This window comes from Chrysochloris asiatica, unplaced genomic scaffold (assembly GCF_000296735.1).
Source record: "Chrysochloris asiatica unplaced genomic scaffold, ChrAsi1.0 scaffold00005, whole genome shotgun sequence".
NCBI classification, from domain to species: Eukaryota; Metazoa; Chordata; class Mammalia; order Afrosoricida; family Chrysochloridae; genus Chrysochloris; species Chrysochloris asiatica.
The window spans coordinates 7226786-7246416 of record NW_006408523.1 but is presented as its reverse complement, the minus strand read 5'-3'; the positions used below and the strand labels follow the sequence as shown (position 1 = coordinate 7246416).

The 19631-nt window shown below is 48.0% G+C and overlaps 1 protein-coding gene across 1 annotated transcript in view; it reads right to left on the bottom strand.

The window, feature by feature from the left end:
• Window positions 1-5848: 5848 nt before the first annotated feature.
• LOC102825659 overlaps window positions 5849-19631 on the bottom strand; it is a 163407-nt gene continuing 149624 nt past the window's right edge. Inside the window, exons 10-14 of the mRNA XM_006832051.1 lie at window positions 17544-17776; window positions 15822-15951; window positions 12506-12878; window positions 8025-8099; window positions 5849-6027 (exon numbers count right to left, since the gene is read on the bottom strand). Of these exons, the coding sequence (XP_006832114.1) occupies window positions 5849-6027; window positions 8025-8099; window positions 12506-12878; window positions 15822-15951; window positions 17544-17776 (990 nt within the window). The remainder of the gene's footprint in view (window positions 6028-8024; window positions 8100-12505; window positions 12879-15821; window positions 15952-17543; window positions 17777-19631) is intronic.

The window sequence follows — 19631 nt, the reverse complement described above, 5'->3', positions numbered from 1 at the left end:
TCCACCCCTAGAGGACAGAGAACTGCTCCTGTTGGGTTCCTGAGACTATATCTTTCCAGGAGCAGACAGTCTCATCATCTTCCCATGAGTGGCTGGAGGGTTTGAACCCCTGGCCATGTTGCTAGCAGCGAGAGGCTTACATCACTGCACCACCAGGCCTCCTAATATAACTCTTTAAGAAAACTTGTCCTGGTGTGGTGCTGTAGGATAAGTCAGTGGTTCAAACCCACCAGCTGCTCCTCAGAAACCCCATACAGGGTCTCCATAAGTCAGAAACGACTGTGCGGCACTTAACATCCTGGAGTTGCCAACCTTCTTTGGTCTCTCAGCACTTTGGGGTGAATTCCAAGTTACTGGTGGGTGCCCAGCATCTTCTAACTCTACATGACCGGGCTCTTCTAGTCTGGCTTGGTTTATTAATTGGTATTAAGGCTCAGTGGCAATATGGACATGGAGAAATATCCAGCTGGTCAAATGCTGGACTACAAGTCTTTATTATAAACATGTCTATTGTGAACATTTGGGATTCAATGGGCTTTTATGTGCTTTCTCTGTAGACAGCAGCTCTGCAGGTCCCCACACCACAAAGCGGATTCTGACTCATGGAGGCCCTGTAAGGTAGAGTGGAACCATTCCCATGGGTTTCTGTGACTGTTTTCATTACAGGAGCAGAGAGCTTCATCTTTCTCCCTCAAAGCGGTAGATGGGTTTGAACTGCCAACCTTAGGGTTGACATCACAACGTTTTTAACCCACAGTGCCCACCAGGGCTCCTTAAGGTAGGATGCTGTTGGAGTCATGTGACAGTGAGTCGATTCTGGCTCAGAGTGACCCTGTACACGGTTTCTGAGACTGTACCTCTTTAAGGGAACAGAAAGTCTCTCTCTCCTGTGGAGTGAGTGGCTGATAGGCTCGAACCTCTGACCTTGTGGTTCTCAGGCCAGTACTTTACCCTACAGAACCATCACACTCCCTACTGCAGGACTGTTATGAAATGCTGTCCAGTCAGTTACGATTTGTAGGGATCCTGTAGAGCATTTCCAAGGAATGGCTGGTGGGTTTGAACCACTGACCTTTCAGTTAGCAGTCCAGTGCTTATTATATAGTGCCACACCAGGGCTCCTGTGTAGGATTGTTGTTAAGTGTTATCAAGTCTTTCTGACCCATAGTGAGCCTGTATAGGGTTTCCAAGGAGCAACTGGTGAGCTTGAACCACTGACCTTGTAGTTCAAACGGCTTTGCAGTCTAGTGCATTAACCCACAGGGCCACACCAGGACTCCTAGGATTTCCTTAATAAGCCTGGAGCAGGAATAAAATGGCACACCCACACACAGACCTAGTGCGGAGATGGTGAAGCGATTTCAACCACAAAATCCTTATCGACCAGGAAAAGGCAAATAAACAGGAAAACCTCAGATCTATTAGAACCAACTCTTAGCATGGCCATCCCGGGAGCCCCAGCAAATGATTGCAACCCTCCTCCTACTTAGCAGGCCTAAAGCAAACACCCCTGGGATTTTACAAATATTTTCATCACTGCTTATCATCTGCTGCAGAATTGTTGCCTATTTCAAGACATGATCCAATTCAGAAGCTTGGAGGGGGCTGCAAACATGGAGGTGAAACAAAGTTTTTCATTGAATGCAAAACAGATTCTTTTGTCTGTAAACCTTCACAATTCACAATAAAACACTAAGAAAAATTGTTTTTAGAAGTTTGCTTCTGACCAAAGTCTAGTTCAACATTTTTAACCCCCTCACAAAGAGTTTGCAAATTTTGCCCCAAGAATGGAAGAAGAGCTAATTCATCAAAATGTCATCTTTTCCTTCTCCCTGAGATATTCTCACATAGGGTGAGAGAGACAGAGAGTAACATAGAGGGGAAGGCGTTCTTCATGAAGTCCATACAGAGTCACACAAAAAGCTCTTTGTTTCATTTTCTGGTCACATGAAATGCAGAAGTCAGATCCCCTGAGCCATTGATTCTTTGCGGCACCCTAGGCATTTAGAAAGAACAGCCAAGCTAGACCTAGACTTTAAGAAGCCAAGGGTATTTTCTTCTTAGAAAAAGTTTTCACATCCTGAAAGAATGGCAAACGTCATAGTTAACAGTTCAGGTTTTGTGTCACTTGGGGGAGGGGGCAGGATTCTGTGTGTTAGCAGTAAAAATGCAGTCATTCCCCAAGGATGACATCTAATATAATGTAATCGCCCCATGATGGGATCTACTAATCAACTGAAAGGAAGTTTCCCTGGGGGTGTGGTGAGCAATACTTTCTCTCTTAAAAGCAATAAAAGAAGACAGGGATGAGTTGAAAGAGAGGGGCCTACTGCCACCAAGAAGGAAGAGGCGGAAGCAGAGTGTCTTTAGGGCCCTGGGTCCCTGTGCTGTGAAGCTCCCAGATCCAGAGGAAGACTGACGCCAAGACACATGGAGAACTCCAAGGAATGCTGGGCCTATAGATGCTGAAAAGAGACAAGGACCTTTCTCTAAAGCCAATGCCCTGAATGTGGACTTGCATCTTCGTAAACTGTGAGAGAGGCCCTTGTATTCCCGTTACAACAGCGCCAGAGAAGTGGGACCCTAAAGAGTCTCCTTACAGCCTGTACGTAGGACCCACCTACGTACAGAACAGACATCTGACAGCGTGCCTTTCATGCCTGGGTCCACCCCGAGACGTGTCCAGGTTGGGCCTGAATTGAACCAGACTTACAGCTCACCCTGGAGTTACTTCCTGTTTCTCCGACAGGAAGTCCCTGGGGGTAGAGTTGGTCATCACATGTGAGGGCTCAGCTAGGAGATAGAAGAGGAAGGGTAGAAAAAGGAAAGCCTGTCTTCCGTACGTAGCATCCCAGGATCAGTAAACAGCAGCTTTTGAGGGATTCTTTACAAGAATGGAGGCTTCACTGACAACCCAATGAAACCACAGGTTCCACTTTACTCCCTTAAAACAACTCTCTCATGCCTCATATGAGGCTCCAAACCGTTCATGGAAAAATTCCATCCTCTTTCAATTCTATTTTTCCATGAACTTTGTGAAGCCCCGCTTGGAAAAGCACACAAACCATACAAAACTGCAGTTACCTACAAACAGCTCCATTTGGCATGGAGACCCCCCGCCCACTGAGGTGGCTAGAACATCTGATCACGGATGGTTTTCAATGCACACCACTTATCCAGTTAAACCTGTGAAGGACGGAACCCGTGTCAGAGGAGGAAAACATCAACTATTTCCTCCCATGAGCAGAGAGCAACAAGAAGGGATCCTGTCAAAGGCAGGCAATTTGGGAGACTTGGAGAAGCAAGGCAGCCCGCCAAGTCCCAACTCCCATAGGTTTCATTGCATCTTTGCTCATGAAAAGTTGCATTATATAAATGCAGCTAAAACAGACATGCCCATTCAACACATCCACACATATGCAGGAGGCACTATGGCACCTCTTGGGCGTCCTTCTCATACAATTCCAGCGACTTCTAACTCAGGACACACGCATTTATTCCAAACTACATGTTTGTACATGTCTCTGGTATCATTGGAAGCGGCAGCCAAGTTCTCTCAGCAACACCCTTGTCTTAGTCTTCTTGTTGTTCGTTAAGTGCCCTTTAGTCCGTTCTTACTCACAGCAATCCCTATATAGAGTTTCCAAGGAATGGCTGGTGGGTTTGAACTGCTGACCTTGTGATTAGCAGTCTGGTGCTTACCCAAAAGCACTGCACCAGGACTCTTTGGTGACGTCAAATTTAAAAAGGTCCATTCAAATCAGCGACTTCTGAGGAGGATCTGCTGAGCCAGTTTACTTCAAGGCAATGAGGGGCCAGCTCCGAAGGTTATGGTGACTGCCTTTTGGGACTCCCAAGAGCCATTTTGATAGATTTTTCTCACAGGGCACAGGACGATCATGAAGGCTTATTATAAAGAAGTTATAAGAAAACAAAAAACGGACTTGGTGAGCAAAAGGCCAGGAAAAGTTTTATAAAGGAATTTAGAGTAGCAAGGGCTGTCCCGTGAGGATTTCGTTGGAAAGCCTTACCCTATCCCCTCTCCAGCCCTGATTTTGTCCCTTCCAACTTCTTTTTTGTTCCCTAAACTCAAATAATCTTTAATAGGAACACAATTAGACTCTCTCAAGGATGCCCAAACTGCCGTCTGGACATGGTGATGCTGTAAGATGGAAGCATGCAGAATTCTTTGGGGAAGCGTCAGAGACGGAATCACGGCTTCTAGAATCACACAGACTTAGCTGGAGGTCCTGTGGAAAAACAGGAGCTTCCTAACTAGCTATTTTTCTTTCATAAAGGCTTCTACACGCTTTGGTAATGACACTTTTTCACAGACCAAGCCAAAGTAGCTTTAACAGAACAGCGAGTGAGCAACTGAGTCTTTAGGAGCACTTGTTACCTACCAGAGAGCCTGGGGTCACCTCCTCCGAGAATGGCTCAGAAAACCGGGAGGGAGTGAAAGAAGGAGCCAGGCACTAGGGACTTGGATGGCACGTGTCTTTGCCATGACAGATGTGTTTATTCTCAAGCATGTACCTACCAGAAAACAGGAACTCCCCAAGAAGAGCGTACAAAAGAGAACTTGTAAAATAGAAACCCACTGAATTGTGCCCCTCAACATTCTCCCCTCCAGTGTACTGAGTCAGTTCTAACGGCATCTACCTCGTAGAGCCCCGTCTTCCTTCTTCTGGCATTCAAGACCACAAATGAGCAAACAACAAATAAACATTTTCATCAAAATGTACAATATAAACACAGAGGAGGAGAATTCAGGCACCAGCCAGCGTGGCCCTTGTCAAGAGACTGCGACTTGGCGAGTCTTGATATTCTCTTCATGCTTCATCTTCCGGAGCCTGTTGGAATGCAAATCATGGCTGAGTTGCGCATGACGGTTTGGGGTTTCTGCCACTGAGTTAGCTCCAGTCCCAGGACAGGATTCGTGGCCTTCTGGGTGGAATGTGAATGTCCTGGTACTTTCATCGGAACTTTTAATTTGTGCAGGCATGATGAGTAACTGATGGTAGAAGTATTTCAAGGTGACTTTACAATTGCGTTCGCCAGTTTGCTTTATCAGACCAGTGAAAATAAGTGGTTCTTACAATCAGAGCAAGTCTTTGTGGGGAGCCGTTTCTTAAAGGATGATGAGACGTGGTTTCTGCTTGTAGAATTATAGAACACACACAAACAGGTGACTGCCTGACCTGAGACACAAGCCTCACCGCCCCTGCCACACAGTCCTCTGGCCAGCTGACATCATTCTGCATGGCGGAGTTTACTGCTGAGCGAAGAGCATGTGCGTCACGGTTTTGCTTTTCCTAGGTGGTAGGAAAGGGTGAGTTGGCAAAACTGTGGATGGAGGTGCCACTCACAAAGTCCCCTGATTGCCCCTGGCAGACAACAGCTCTCCTTCCAGGTCTCCCCAAGTGCATGCTGGTAAGAGGTGACATCTGATCAGCCCTGACCCGATGGATTCCTTCAGGACCCGACGGGCACATGAGCCTGTGCTTCTGCCACAGACACTCCTCGAGGACTGGGCCTGCTCTGGGCTCCGTCAGCAGCTGCAGCCCGGCCTGAATCACAGATGGAAACACTCATCACCAGCCACTGGGTACCCACTTCTGAGTCCCTGCCATATCTGAGCAGGCCCCAACATGGGGTTCTCGTGGGGGGACAACGGTGCACCATGGCCTTCTTCTTCCCTTCCAAGAAGGCAGCCGGGGCTCTGGAGACAGACGATGAGCCGGTCTTCCTCTCACTCGGTGATCCCCTTAAAAAGAAGCGTTCAAGAGTGGGTCCGAGACGCATGCGCGCCTCGGGTGTTGCAGTGAAGCCAGCTCAGGCCCCGCCTTCATTTCTTAAAAGGCGTGAGCTTGGTGAAGGTGTGCCAGAAGAGCGAGGCCTTCCGCTTGGGCTCAGCCAGAGCGAAGACCTGCTGCTGAGGAACGCTGGTGGGCACAGTGATGTGGCGCTGGTGGATGGGGAGGAGGCTCTGGGGTGGCGGCGGCGGCACGGGGCACCCGCTGTAGCCTAGGTTGGGAAGGAAGGAGACACAACAGGCACGGGGTTACCCACCAACCAAGAACCTAGAGAGAGGACCTGGCTGATTCTTCATTCTAACTAAGCCAGGAGGTCCTGGTGTGGCGCTGTGGGTTAATACGCTGGACTGCTAGGTCAGTTTGAACCTCAAGTTTCGTGATTCAAACCCACCAGCCACTCCTTGGAATGCTATACAGGGTCACTATGAGTCGAAACTGACAGTTATGATCACAAAACACTTGTTATGTTGCCCTGGTGGCACAGTGGTTAAGCACCCGGTTGTTAACAGGTAAGTCAAAGGTTCAAGCCCACCAGTGGTTCCACAGAAGAAAGATGTGGCAGTCTGCTTCCGCAAAGATCAGAGCCTTGGGAACCTTATGGGGCAGTGCTACTCAGTCTTAGAGCCTCACTGTGAGTTAGAATTGAGTCCGTGGCAAGGGGTTTGGGCTTTTTTTGGTAGCGGGGGGGTAGCTTTACACGCGAGAGGGGCTTTGAAACATATGTGTGTGGGGGACACTGGTATTAACAGGAGAAGGAATTTTCCCAGGAACATTCTCTCCCTGAATCCTCACAGAAACACTTCAGGGGCAGTACCATGAGCTCAAGTGGAAGACAGGATGAGAAATGGAACTAAAGCCCAGAGAAGTCATCTACATCAGCCAGGTCACACAGCGGGCACTGGGGACATGGAGGGGCTGCTAACCACAGAATCGGCGGTTCAATCCCACCAGGCACCGAGGGAGAACAGGGAGGCAGTCTGCTGCAGTACAGATTTATAGGATTGAGAATCCTAAGGAGCAGGTCTACTCTGCCCAATAGGGTCACCAGGGCTCGGAATCGGCTCAGTGGCAGTGGGATGGTGGTAATTCACTGGCAGAACTCTCACCTTCCACGCAGGAGGCCCAGGTTCGATTTCCAGCCCATGTGCCTCTGTGTCAGGGGAGGCTGGGCTCCCAGACTAAGATCCCCTGAGTCTCAGGCATGGACATTCAGACTTTTTAATCACAGGAACCTTGATGGTGCAGCACATTAAGTGCAGGGCAGCTACCTACAGGCTGGTGGTGTGAATCCAAGCTGTTCCTCTCGAGGGAGAGAGATGAGGGTTACAGTCTCTGGGTGAGTCTCTTGTGACTCCAGCGTGGAGTATCACTGTGCTCAGCTACCTCGTGTGTGTTCTTTTTGTCTAACTCACTGCTTGATGAATTTTAACATCTTGTTTGTTCTTAAATAAACCAGAGTGCCATCTACAGCTAACAAAAACCTTGGGGTTGGAGGTTTCCTACTCAACAAACCCCCCTAAAATATATAAGAGACCGGTGTTCACCTCTCATGGGTGAACTGTCACAATCAGAGGGAAAATTCCAACATTCACTCAGAAAGGTACGGAGTAGGTGAGTTGTCAGCAGGATGGTCGATCTGGAATCTTCTTGGTACCACCTTTAGATACATTTCACAGCTACGTGAAAGTTATGCACACCAGGACATTTAATACACCCACTGTTGTTGTTGTTAAGTGCTGTCAAGTCGGTTCTGACTCATAGTGACCCTGTATAGGGTTTCCGAGGCTGTAAATCTCATCTTTCTCCTGCAGAGTGGCTAATGGGCTCGAACCGTTGACTCTGCGGTTTAAAGTCCAGTGTTTATCGTACAAAGCCACTGTGCTATACGATACAGGCATATATATGTTTTTGTCAAGTGCCAGCGAGTCAGTTCCAACTCCTAGAGACCCTGTAATAGGGTTTCCAAGGAGCAGCTTGGTGTGTTTGAACTGTCAATCTTGCGGTACACCACACCAGGACCCATATTTAACTATAAATAAATGCTGGTGTACATTCAAGGCCAAAATACTAACTCTTCATCTTGGATCCTTTCAAAGATTCATCCAGATTCCTCTTCTTCATTTAGGGTTGTTTATATGCTAACAGTGTATGTTAATTCCAACACTGACAGTCATTGAGGAGGTGAAGAAAGCTTCTCAAAACACTTACCTTTTGACTTGGCATGTCCTGCCCTTTGAGCATTTAACATGGCCAGCTTCTTTTGATTTTCTGGTATTTCCATTCCTGGATTAAAAACAAATGCGACATATATTCAAAACAAGTGAAAACATTTAAGAATAAACCTTGCACCTGACCCCATCCCATCCCATCTCAGAGTTAGGTATTCACCATCACCCCAGTATAACCTGGTCCTTAGGAAACTCTGAGAGGGAAGAGTGTAAAAGGAGAACTAGCAAGGAGGAGGGTCACACAATGATCCTAGGCATCAATTATAGTTCGTTAGATTTTCAGTGAAGGTTAACACAGCACTTGAAGTTCCCATTCAGCAGCTTCTGCATAAATGGTTCAGTGACATTGGGCACGTTCTTCTCAGTGTGTGAGTGATCTCATTATTTTCCATTCTGGTTGTTCTGTTTCCGTTTATCTAGTGTCCCAGCCTCCTTACACACTCAGCTTTGTTTAAAAATAACGCTGGACTGTTTGGTCTCATACAGATGATGATTTAAAGGAACACAGTACAGCGTTCTTTATCTTGTGAGCTCATCTGTTAGTTAGCTATAAGGCGACCTTGGGGGTTAGTTTCCCTTCAAGGTTTGAAGAGTGTCTCATTTCCTAGAGTGATAGGTAGTTCTCCAGTCTCAACAGTCAAGTAAATCTGGGATTTTTCTACCTTAAGGATTTCAGAATCTGTTCCACATCTTTCTCCCATTTGATCAGGGATCATTGGTTACGGTGGTCAATCGAGGACATTTTAAAGTGTGAAATGGGGTGATGTTGTTAATGTTACATGGACTACCAGACTCCCTAACTATAATCCTCAAGAGTGAGGACCTGGAGGAGGACAGGGTGTGTCAAAGGGTGAAGGAGCCTGCGATGACCCTGGAGGGAGGAATATCTGCGGAGTGAGAACTGGGTCTGACGTGCCTACCCTGTTCGGTGTGGGCCTTGAACAGCCTCACATTGTAACGTTACGCAGCGGAGAGCCAGCGGCTGTACGCACAAGGTGTGTGCAAATGAGAGATATCAGACAATCTAGAGAGGAGCCATGGCGGTGCTAAACAGCGTTGGACTGCTAATTACGAGGTTGGCAGTTCAAACCTACCAGCTGCTCTCCAAGGGCAATCTTCTCCTGTAAAGATTTCCAGCCCTGGAAAACCAACAGAGCAGTGCTTCTCTGCCCACTGGGTGGCTAGGAATCAGAATCGACTCAATGGCAGTGGGTTTGGGGGGTGTTTTTTTTGGACAATCGAGAAACAAAACAAGTCTGAGAGGCTGAAAGCAGGGCAGAGAGGAGGTGCCAAGGTGGCAGGGAGACTTGCTCTGGGCGGCAGCATCAGCTGTGCTTGCTGGGACCTGGGCCCTGGTCTGTTGTTCCTGGTGCCACTGGGTGATACAAGTGGTCAGCACACTTGGCTGCTAAACAACAGGTTGAAGGTTCGAGTTCACCTAAAGGCGCCTCAGAAGAAGGCAGCCATGGAAAATCCGGAGGAGTACACTCTACTCTGACACACACGGGGCTCGCCAGGCATCTGAGCTGACTCGATGGTAACTGGTTTTTGGCATCTGTCCTGCTTCTGTGTGGCGCAGTCTCCCCATTCTGCATGCCTGGACTTTCTGCCAGACCTTGCCATCTTGTCCCTGACGGGTTCCTAGTTTTTCCTTCAGATCTTACACCGACTCTTTGACTGTACTTGTTCCTTGGTCCTCCCCACAGCCCCACCTCTAGACTAGCTCTCACACTGCGGGTACCACGTCCCTCAAGATCCACATAGAACACATTACTCCACCAGGAAGGACAAGCATCGCACTCAAGGGCCTGGCTCCTTCTCCTCCACTCTCCCTCAGCGCACAGACCTAACTGTTGTGGGAGTGCAGCGCTCATTAACTCATTCATTCCTGCACTCAAAACCCTGGAGCATGGGCTCTGGGACAGTTCTGTATCACAAAGCAACCAGAAGTCCAAATTCGCTGCTGCTGAGATGACCCTAGCTCACGGTGACCTGTAGAACACAGCACAGCTGCCCCACAGTTTCCAAGGCGCTCAATCTTTACAGGAGCAGACAGGCTCACGTTCTTCCTCAGACCAGTTGGTGGGTTCGAACCACCCACTTTTCACTTAGCAGCCAAGCGCTTAACTACCGTGCCACCAGGGCTCCTTGCAAATAGAGACCTGTAAATTCAGGTCCTCCCTTTCTTCTAGTATTGAAGGCCAAAGCTGAGACGTATTTAGGATGCCCCATCAGTTCTCTCTACATGCTACCATGTAGAAAGGGTTCCAGGCGCCTCCCTACTCTGACCTGCTGTACAGGTGAGATCAAAGCCCAAACCACCGCCCCGTCTGGTCAGCAGTTGCTGATGCTCAGTCCCCTGAGGTTCATCTCAGCCAGAGGCAGCTCATCACGTTGGTCAGGGGGGCCTGCACGGTAGGCTCACTTGGGTCTGGGCTCACTCGGACTGTCCTTGTTACATCTCAGTCCTAAGGTCCCTGGTGTAGTGAATCCTGACTTCCGTTCCAGTTTGTGCTCAAAACCCTAACGAGTCTGCAATGTGTTTGGACCGTCCGTCAGGTTAGAGCCCACAGGTGCTGCCAGCATTGGCAGCAGGTGCAGGAGTTGAGTCTCATTGTTGTTGTTGTTGTTAAGTGCCGTTGAGTCGGGTCCGACCCATAGCGACCCTGTACAGGGTTTCCGAGGGTGTAAATCCTTACGGGAGTAGAAAGCCTTATCTTTCTCCCGCAGAGCGGCTGGTAGTTTCGAACCGCTGACCTTAAGGTTCGCAGCCCGATTCGTAACCACTACGCTACCAGAGCTAGATCAATCAAAAGGAGCCCTGGTAGAGAGAGCAGCTGAGGACCCTAGACTCATGGAAAGAGAAAGGCTGTGTGCTGGCAGTCACGTGGCAGGCTTGCAGAACGTACTCTTTGATTGTTTAAATTGTTATATATTCCTAAGTGTTTCTCCCTCCCCCAAAAACAAAACGAAACAAAACAGACGGAATAGAAGTAAACACTGTTGAAGATGATGCATGGAGGGGACTGTAATCATTGCAATGAGGCGATGGTGTAAAACCTGTGTTCTCCCATGTAAACTAGCACTTAATTCACAATAAAAGCTTTAAAAAAAAGGAACTCCGGTGGGTTAAGCATTGGGTTGCTAAGCACACAGTCAGCAGTTCAAACTGACCAGTCACTCCTCAAGATAAAGATGAGGCAATCCGTTCCCGCAAAGATTAGTCTTGGAAATCCTGGGAGCAGTTCATTCTGTCCTATAGGGTCGTTGATAGCAGTGGGTTTTTGGTGGGGAGAACAATCACTATCACGAGGTCAACAGAAGCTGGCAAGACAGAAAGCAAGGAAGCAGAGGTACAACAGGCAGAAGAGCAGCAGCCAAGTGGCAGATGAAGCCAGGGCACCTGAACTTTCACACATGATGCATCGTGATGCAGAGTTTCATGATGACAGAGACCAGGAGAGATGTAGGGAGAGTTGTGGGGCCAACTCTACTTGGGCAGCGAGGTAAAATCTGCTGTAAACACACAGCTGACCTAAAGAGCCTGATGTCTCACCTGAGCTACTATAGAAAAATACCGGTCAAAAGGGAGAAAATGTGGAACAGAAATCCAAATTCTCACAGAATCCAGATTTTCTAGAGCCATTGTGGCTGGGGCCTTGAGATTATCTTTAAAACTTCACATGAACAATTTCTCCTGAAGTCTTCTAGCCAAAGAATAATACAGCTTAACTAGGAGCTAATGTCTGCCTTGAGTATTATGCTGCTTACAAGATCTACATGGGATCAAATTGATAGCAGGAACCCCAAAGGTCCAACAGGAAGCTTGGGGCCAACGAGTTTATGGGGAATGGATGTGTGGTAAAGGAGGGCGAGATTAGAAGTACAATCTGAAGAATGTATAGGAATTACTGAAACGGAGTGCTTTGCTGTATGTCTAGGAGGGTTTCAAAAAGTTCGTGGGAAAATTCCATTTTTCCATGAGCTTTTTTTCTCGAGCTCCACCTTATATTTCCAACCACAATAATAGTCGTAATAAAACTCATCTGCTATTTCTAATGGCTGGAGGGTCCAGTCTCTGGGGTCAGAAGGACCGAGTTTTCAAGGCCATTGGCCATGATGTAAGAGTGAAATATCCCCTTAAGCCATAATTACTGCCCTCACCTGTAACGTCCTCGACACAGTCCTTTTTGTAAGGACTGGATGAGACAGGCTGGGAGAGTGTGGAGCATGGTACCCGGCTCGAGGTGAATACTGACTCCCCATTGCCTGCGACAACCGTATCTGCCTCAGTCTGCTAGTCCGTAAGCAGAGGGCTATTTAGGATTTGCTGTCTCTCTTCCTTTACCCAGTGGTGGGATTTGACTTTGTGTGTGTTATGTATTGGGGGGTGGGGGGTTGATCTGTGGGACAGGGAGGGGGTCTTGGATGCAAGGACAGCCAGTTCGCTGCACTGCTCACCCATCTCTCGGTCCTCCTGCACCCTGCGCCTCTCGTCCGCACACGCCTGCAGCCAGCGCACCTTGTCCTCGTGCTTTTTGGCACAGAACAGGTACACCTCGTCCGTGGCTTGGCTGACGAGCTTGAAGGCATTCTTTAGGCTGAGGTTGAGGTCGCGGTCTCGACCGTCTGGCACATCCACCGGCACCATGCTGTCCATGTCTGTCCGGCCTTTATAGTAGAACATGTCCCTGCGCAGTAGGTCCTTCTTGCAGGACACCAGCTGGTGGTCAAATAGGAAGAAGACCCGCTGCTGACTCTTGCCTTGCTTGGTGATTTTGGTCAGCTCTCCAGAATGGATCAGCTCTGAACTCCGGTCTAAGATGTCCAGGCCCTAGAAAGACAAACACACGAAAATGTAAGCCCGCCTATTTTGGCCCTTCTGTGTTTCTGTAACCCAAGGAGGCCTCCTGGTATAGGGCCTTCCTCAGACTTTTCAGCCCCATGGGGGCTTCCACGCCTGCCCCAGTCCTGTGCACAACAGGTCTCAGAGGCTAGATTGTTGTTGTCAAGAGCTGTCTAGTCAGTTCCAACTTGTAGCAGCCCTGTCTAGTGTCTCTGGGGAGCGGCTGGTGGCTTTGATCCAGTGACTTTGTGGTTCAAAACAACTTTGTGGTTCTGTGTGGCCACACCAGGACTTCTAGATTACACCTCAGTTCATTCTCTCCTGGAGCATAAAATTCATTTTCTTTTTCTCCCGACTCAGTGGCTTAAGTGTTAATAGGCACCTCAGGTTATCTGAGATAACTTCCTTACAGACAAGGAACGTCTGCTGAGAAGCAGGCCAGGTTAGTGGAATCTAGTCAGGATGTACAAGGAGCCCTGGTGTGCTGTGGGATCAGCACTGGTTTGTTCGCCACCAGGTTGGCGGTTCAAACCCACCAGCCACTCCACAGGAGGAAGATGAGGCCGCCCACTCCCATGAAGATTTCCAGCCTCAGAAACGTCATGTAGAGTTGTTATGAGTTGGAATGGATCCGATGCCAGTGTGTGGTTTTTGGTTGTTGTTGTTCAGCGCCATGAAGTATGTTCTGACTCATAGTGAGAAGTTCAATGCTTATTCTACAGCATGCCACACCAGGATTCCAGTTTTGGGGTAGTGAGAATTTAAATGGAACTGGCTCAAGCCAATCCTCAAGAGCAAAGAAGGTTCAAGACAGCTTCAGTGCACGGGGGCAGAGTGCTAAGTATGCACCTGCCTTCCAAGTCAGGTAGAAAGCGGCTCTCTGGACTGATTGCTCATCTAGGGTCTTGGGAAGAAAAGGCCAGAAGGCAAACTGCCAGCAAGAAACTGGTAAGAGTCTGACAGTAGATTATCCCCTCCATGAAAAATCAGCACGAATAAAAAAAAACACCACCTATTTCAAAATAGTTAGGTTAGATCTAATCCAATGTAACTTTATCGTGTATTTGTTATGAAGCTGGCTGTTCGCTTTTCTAAGAGTTGATTCTCCTTTCATCCCAGTCGGGAACTCCATAAACAGCCTTCTACTTACTTGCCTGAAGCAGCCCTAAGCTTGAGAGTCTTCATTATACAGGGGAGGACCAAGAGCCATGTGTCGGAGGCTCTACCCAGGAGTCCGCCATCGCAAGGAGAGTTTCTTTTCCAGCGCTCACTGCTCTAACCATCTACTTTAGGCAAAAACTCAACTTTTTCATGATTTTTGCAATCCTCTGGGAAAGTGAGTTCCATGGGGTTAAAGTGAGTCAATTCAGGTGACGTGGTGCGAGCCTCGCTTGGTCTAAAGTTAAGACCCTCGGGCCATCAAAAAGTGTGTGGGAAAAGTAGACATAAAAGATAATGGAGTCTTGGAGATAAGATTCTTACGATTCAATAGTGAGTAATTGTTACCATGACGAATTGTGATTGTCACAACTATAAATGTAGAAGTTTTGTAACAAAAAGGGGAGAGTAATTAATCTTACAGTCCTAACCAGAGGACCCCAGGACCATGAAGGGAGAAAACCACAAGCGGAATGTGGGACCCTCTCCAGAGAAGCAGTGACACCAGAGATGGAGGCAGAGATGAGGACATGGGGAGAGGGAGCAGCTGAGGACTCTAGATTCATGGGAAGAGAAAGGCTGTGTGCTGGTGGCCAGGAGGCAGGCTTGCAGAATGTGCCTTTTGGTTGTTTAAATGATTATATATTCCTGAGTGTTTTTGTGTACATCCCCCCAAAACACAAACAAACAAACAAACAAACAAAAAAACCAGAGGGAATACAAGAAAATTGTTGAATGATGATATACAGAGAAGATTGTAATCATTGCAATGAAATGATGGTGTAAAAGCAATGTTCTCCCATGTAAACTAGCAATCAATTCACAACAAAAACTTTTAAAAAAGTTAATCCACAAGAAATTGGAAAAAAAAAATAATGGAATCGTTCCATGCACTTTTGGAAGCCCCCTTGTCAGTGTGTGTGTGTATACATCCACAGAGTTCTGTTGGCCCCTCATCATTGGCTGGAACAAATACTGTATCACCTTTAACAGTCTTCTCAGCTATCCTATGAGGTGGGCAGTACTTCCCTCCCCATTGTAGGGATGAAAAGATGAACCATGCGTGGATCACACAGGATTCAGGCTGACCCCAGAGACCTGCACTATGAGCACTCTCACGGGGCTGACTCTCTGGCCAGTCACACGGTAAGAAGTGGGAAACTTACCCATACTTTGCAAACAGTACAAAGGGTCTTCAAAAAGTTCATGGGAAAACGGAATGAAAAGATAATGGGATTTCCCCCATGGAATTTCTGAAGCCCCTTCATATTTTATTGTGTTTGGGGACAGGTATAGTGGGCTACTTCAACTATATGTCGCGTAATATTTAACATCAGCAGCGCTGTGATTCAATTTTCAGTCAATAAAGAGATCGGTAGATGGGGGGACAACACTGGTGAGGTATAGTACATCATAGAATGGTCAACCACTCAGATCCAAAAGGGCAACATTTACCGAGGGACAAAGTTCATAAGGGTGGGAGGACGGAGGAAGAATGGAAACCAGAATCACAGGGAGGAAACAGGTAAGTGATGTTCCGCTGAGGGCACCGCAGTCACTGGGAGTGTATGAGTCGTTGAATGTAAAACGAATGACCTGCTCTGAAAACTTTCATAAAAGTTAGAGAAAAAAAAATTGTTTTTTTTTTACATACAGCCAAGTATAAAAAGCATCTCTCACTGAATATTTAAGTACCAAGTAGGAGGTGGAGAAGAGAGTGAGCCGAGACGGGGTGACGTGGGGTGAAGGTAGGAGGGGCGGGCTCACACGTACCTCCCAGCCCACTATGGACACCTGCCACTGGGCGATCTTGTCGATGCTTTCCAGTTTGCGCTTCCGCTCGTTGATCAGACATGCAACGTTCCTCATGGCCTCATACGCTGCCTTGATATTGCTGTAATCACTGCAAAGAGGAAGGCTCATTTTAATCACGTTGCACACGAAACGGCCACAAGGGTGCCCTCTCGCCCGGATTTGTAGAGCAAGAGAATCTAGACAAAGTGGCATTGAAGAACAGCCATTGTTTCCCTGCTCTTGTCCCGGCATGAATAGACTACAGTCTGCTCAGGGTAAGAGTGCTGACCCAATGCAATTCCAAGTTCTTCGGATTAAGAATGTTTTCATTCATTTCCCAGAAGCCACAGTGAATGGAAGTAAAGGCCACAAGAGCTAAGTCTTCATCGCGGTGACAATGGATTATTTTCATTAATAAAGAACGGGGTGTTGTTTTTTTATGATTGTGTTGATTCTGAAATGCCGGTTCTGCTATGTCAAGTACTAGAGAAATCACCGGCCATTCGCAAGAGTAACGGTTTGCTCCTAGTCACATCTTCCGGGTGGTCAGGAGAGGGCACGGGAGGACACACAAGTCTCATGTGGTTGGTTGGAGAGATGAACACGATGTTGACTCACCAACAGATCTTCATTTCTGGTGGTGTCCTGGAACCACAGTTGAATCAAACTGAGATGGACTTGCCTACAGACAGCTGCTGCTGTTGCCAAGCCTTCGAAAACTGCAGACTGAATTCTAACAGACACCCAGGCCAGGAGAGCACATATCCGATCGAAGGTTTGACACGACTCACGTTCTGCTCAGCGGCCTCCTGTCTAACACTCAGCTGAAGATTTTAAATATTTCATTATTATTTAAATATTTAAATATTTCATTATTATTTAAACTGGCTCTGGTAGCACTGGACGATAAGCACTGGACTGCTAACTGTTAAAGGTCGACAGTTAAAACCCACCAAGCGCTTCAATGAGGAAAGATGAGGCTTTCTGCTCCCATAAAGATGTACAGACAGGGTCGCTATGAGCCGAAATCAACTCCATGGAAGTGGGTTTCTAACACGTCCCTGTGGTGACAGACGGAGGCCACTGGATCTCAGCTGGGCTGAGTTAGAATCCATCTGCACAGCCATGAAGTAGATTCCAGTGTCTGTTTACCAAACACCATTACTCTCACATGCCCTGCCTTCACTGGGCCATTCCGCACAAAGCAGACACTGCTGGAAAGACAAGCATGCCCTGAGCTGAAATCCCACTCACACCCAGGAGCACAAGTCAGAGAGCAAGAATAAAGAGAAAATAAGGGGGCTGCCGAAACAAGAGTACCCAAATCCCCCAAAAGGTCTCTAGCAATGAAGAAAGGTTATAAGACAACTATGTCTTTTGTACACGTTTTCCTGTGCAATTCCAGATATGAGGTAAAGTGCAATGGTTTTGTTATGTTTAAGAAAAGAGCATGTGTTTTTGTGCATTTCCTGTAGGTTTTTTTTTTAAATAGATGGAATCTATAACATTGTTGTTAAGTGCCGTCAAGTTGGTTCCAATCCATTGTGATCTTGTATAAGGTTTTCCTAGGAACGGCTGGTGAGCTTGAGTCGACGACCTTGTGGTCCAGCGCATTAGCCCGCAGCGCCACCCCAGGGACTCCAACCCACAGCGTTAGGCCAACATGCAGCTCCTGGGGAGAAGCCTCCGTCAGCCACTCACCTGTGCTCCTGCGTGGTGTACTTGAGTAGCTCGGCCAGCTGCAGCGGGTACTTGCAGATCTTCTGCACCGGCGTCAGCAGGAAGCCGTCGATGGCGATGTCGATCATCTGCTGGAGCAGGCGGCACGCCTCGAAGAAGTGCCGGTACCTGCCCTGCTTCATGAGGCCGGCGAGCTCCAGGCAGGCGCCCGGGTGGTTGTTACAGTATTCCGAGTAGATGGCGAAGCCTTCTTGCTGTGGAGCGAAACCAGAGCAGTGAGGGCGCGTGGGGTCCGGGCCCTTCCAAGGGGACATCCCAGGGACCAGCAGGCCTGAAAGCCACCCAGATGCTGGCGTTTCTTTCCCCATAGACAGTAAGGCTGCATCTCTGGGGGTCACCTCATGGAGGACGAGGATCTGAGGGGCAGTGTGGTCCCATGCACACCTGTCTTCACAGCGCCAACAGGTACCTGGATGTCTTCCACTCCACTAAGAGTGACGCAGGGGGGGCAGCCAGGGAGCTGTTCCTCCTAGCCTGATGCTCTCCTGCTTTTCCACCCTCACCGACAGACTTCTGGATTCACCACCTCCTCCCTTCTCCTTACACCTTGCAGCCTGGCTCGGGCTTCCCATGGACCTTCGTTCCCACCACCCTTTGTACTAACTGCTGCCTGACCTCTGTCTATCCCCATCAGCCTAGGGAGTCCTGGGTGCTGCAAACAGTTAATGCAGTCACTCTGTGCTAACACAACAGTTAGAGGGTCGAGTCCACCCTGAAGTGCCTCAGAAGACCTGGCATTCTACCACAGAAAAACCAGCCAACGATAACCTACAGAGCACAGTTCTACTCTGACACACATGACGTCAACACAAGTCAGAACCGAACGAACAGCAACTGGTCATTGACCCTGAGCTGCTTTTTACTGGCTACACTCTGCTTGACAGCTTATCTCTGGATGTACTCAAACTCAATGTCATCGAAAGCCAAACTCACTTTCCTTGAAAACAGATTTTCCTAGAGCCCAGCTAATTCTCTGGAGGCGACAATCTTTGGGGTAGCTCTGATGGCTGCGTTTCTTGGTTCCACACAATCGGTGTGGTCAGCTTTTCTTAAAAAATATTCGTTTCAACAATTCCCTCTGGCTTTTCAAAAAATATTTTAATCTGAACTGAGGCCTGCTTCATCTCCCTCTCCAGGATCTCTGCCTATAAGTGCAAACTCGCCTGCTCTCCAGGTAAGGTGCCCCTGACTCCCTCAGACATCTCTCCAATCCCTCCCCACCCTGCCTGCTCTACAGCCCACTGCATGTGGCATTGCAGACTTAACTTCATGAGGTCCTTTGGCTTTGGCCCAACAGGGCTCTTAACAACACCTCTTAATGTATCAGGGCTTTAAAACGTGTATAGGAAAGTTCCAATATATAACAATTCCATTTTTCCCACAAACGTTTCGAAGGCCCCCATATTTCCAGTGCATGCATTACTAACTGCAAACCTTCCTTTCGTCTATTTCAGCTCTACCCAGCCCTGAGAGCCAGCACATAGGAAATCCCACCATTACTGTTAGCATTATGACTGCTGTTACTCCTGATCATTTTGGCTGGGAATCGAATCTCCTTCCTCTGAACTCTTTTAATATGAAATGATGGTCAACTGCCAAGTCCAAGATGGTGAGCCCACCCCCTCCTCCAGGTTCTGTGGTCACACACATGGAGCCCAGGGCCACCGGTCTGCGTTTGATCCTGCTCTGTGATGCTCCAGCCCTTAGTTTCCTCATCTGTGAAATGGGCGCTAAGTATCAGAACTGCCTTGCAGCAGTATAGGAGCAGGTAAGAACGGGTTTCAACAAGGTCCTGAAAAAATTCCATTCTTTTCTGTTCCATTTTCCACACCAGTTTTTGAAGCCTCTCATGTACAAAAACCCTAAAAACAGTTTTTAGCAATAACTATGATGGGAGCTCTGGTAGCGTAGTGGTTACGAATCAGGCTGTGAACCTTAAGGTTTAGTGGTTCGTAACTACCAGCCGCTCCGCGGCAGAAAGATGAGGCTTTCTACTCCCGTAAAGATTTACACCCTCGGAAACCCTGTACAGGGTCGCTATGGGTCGGA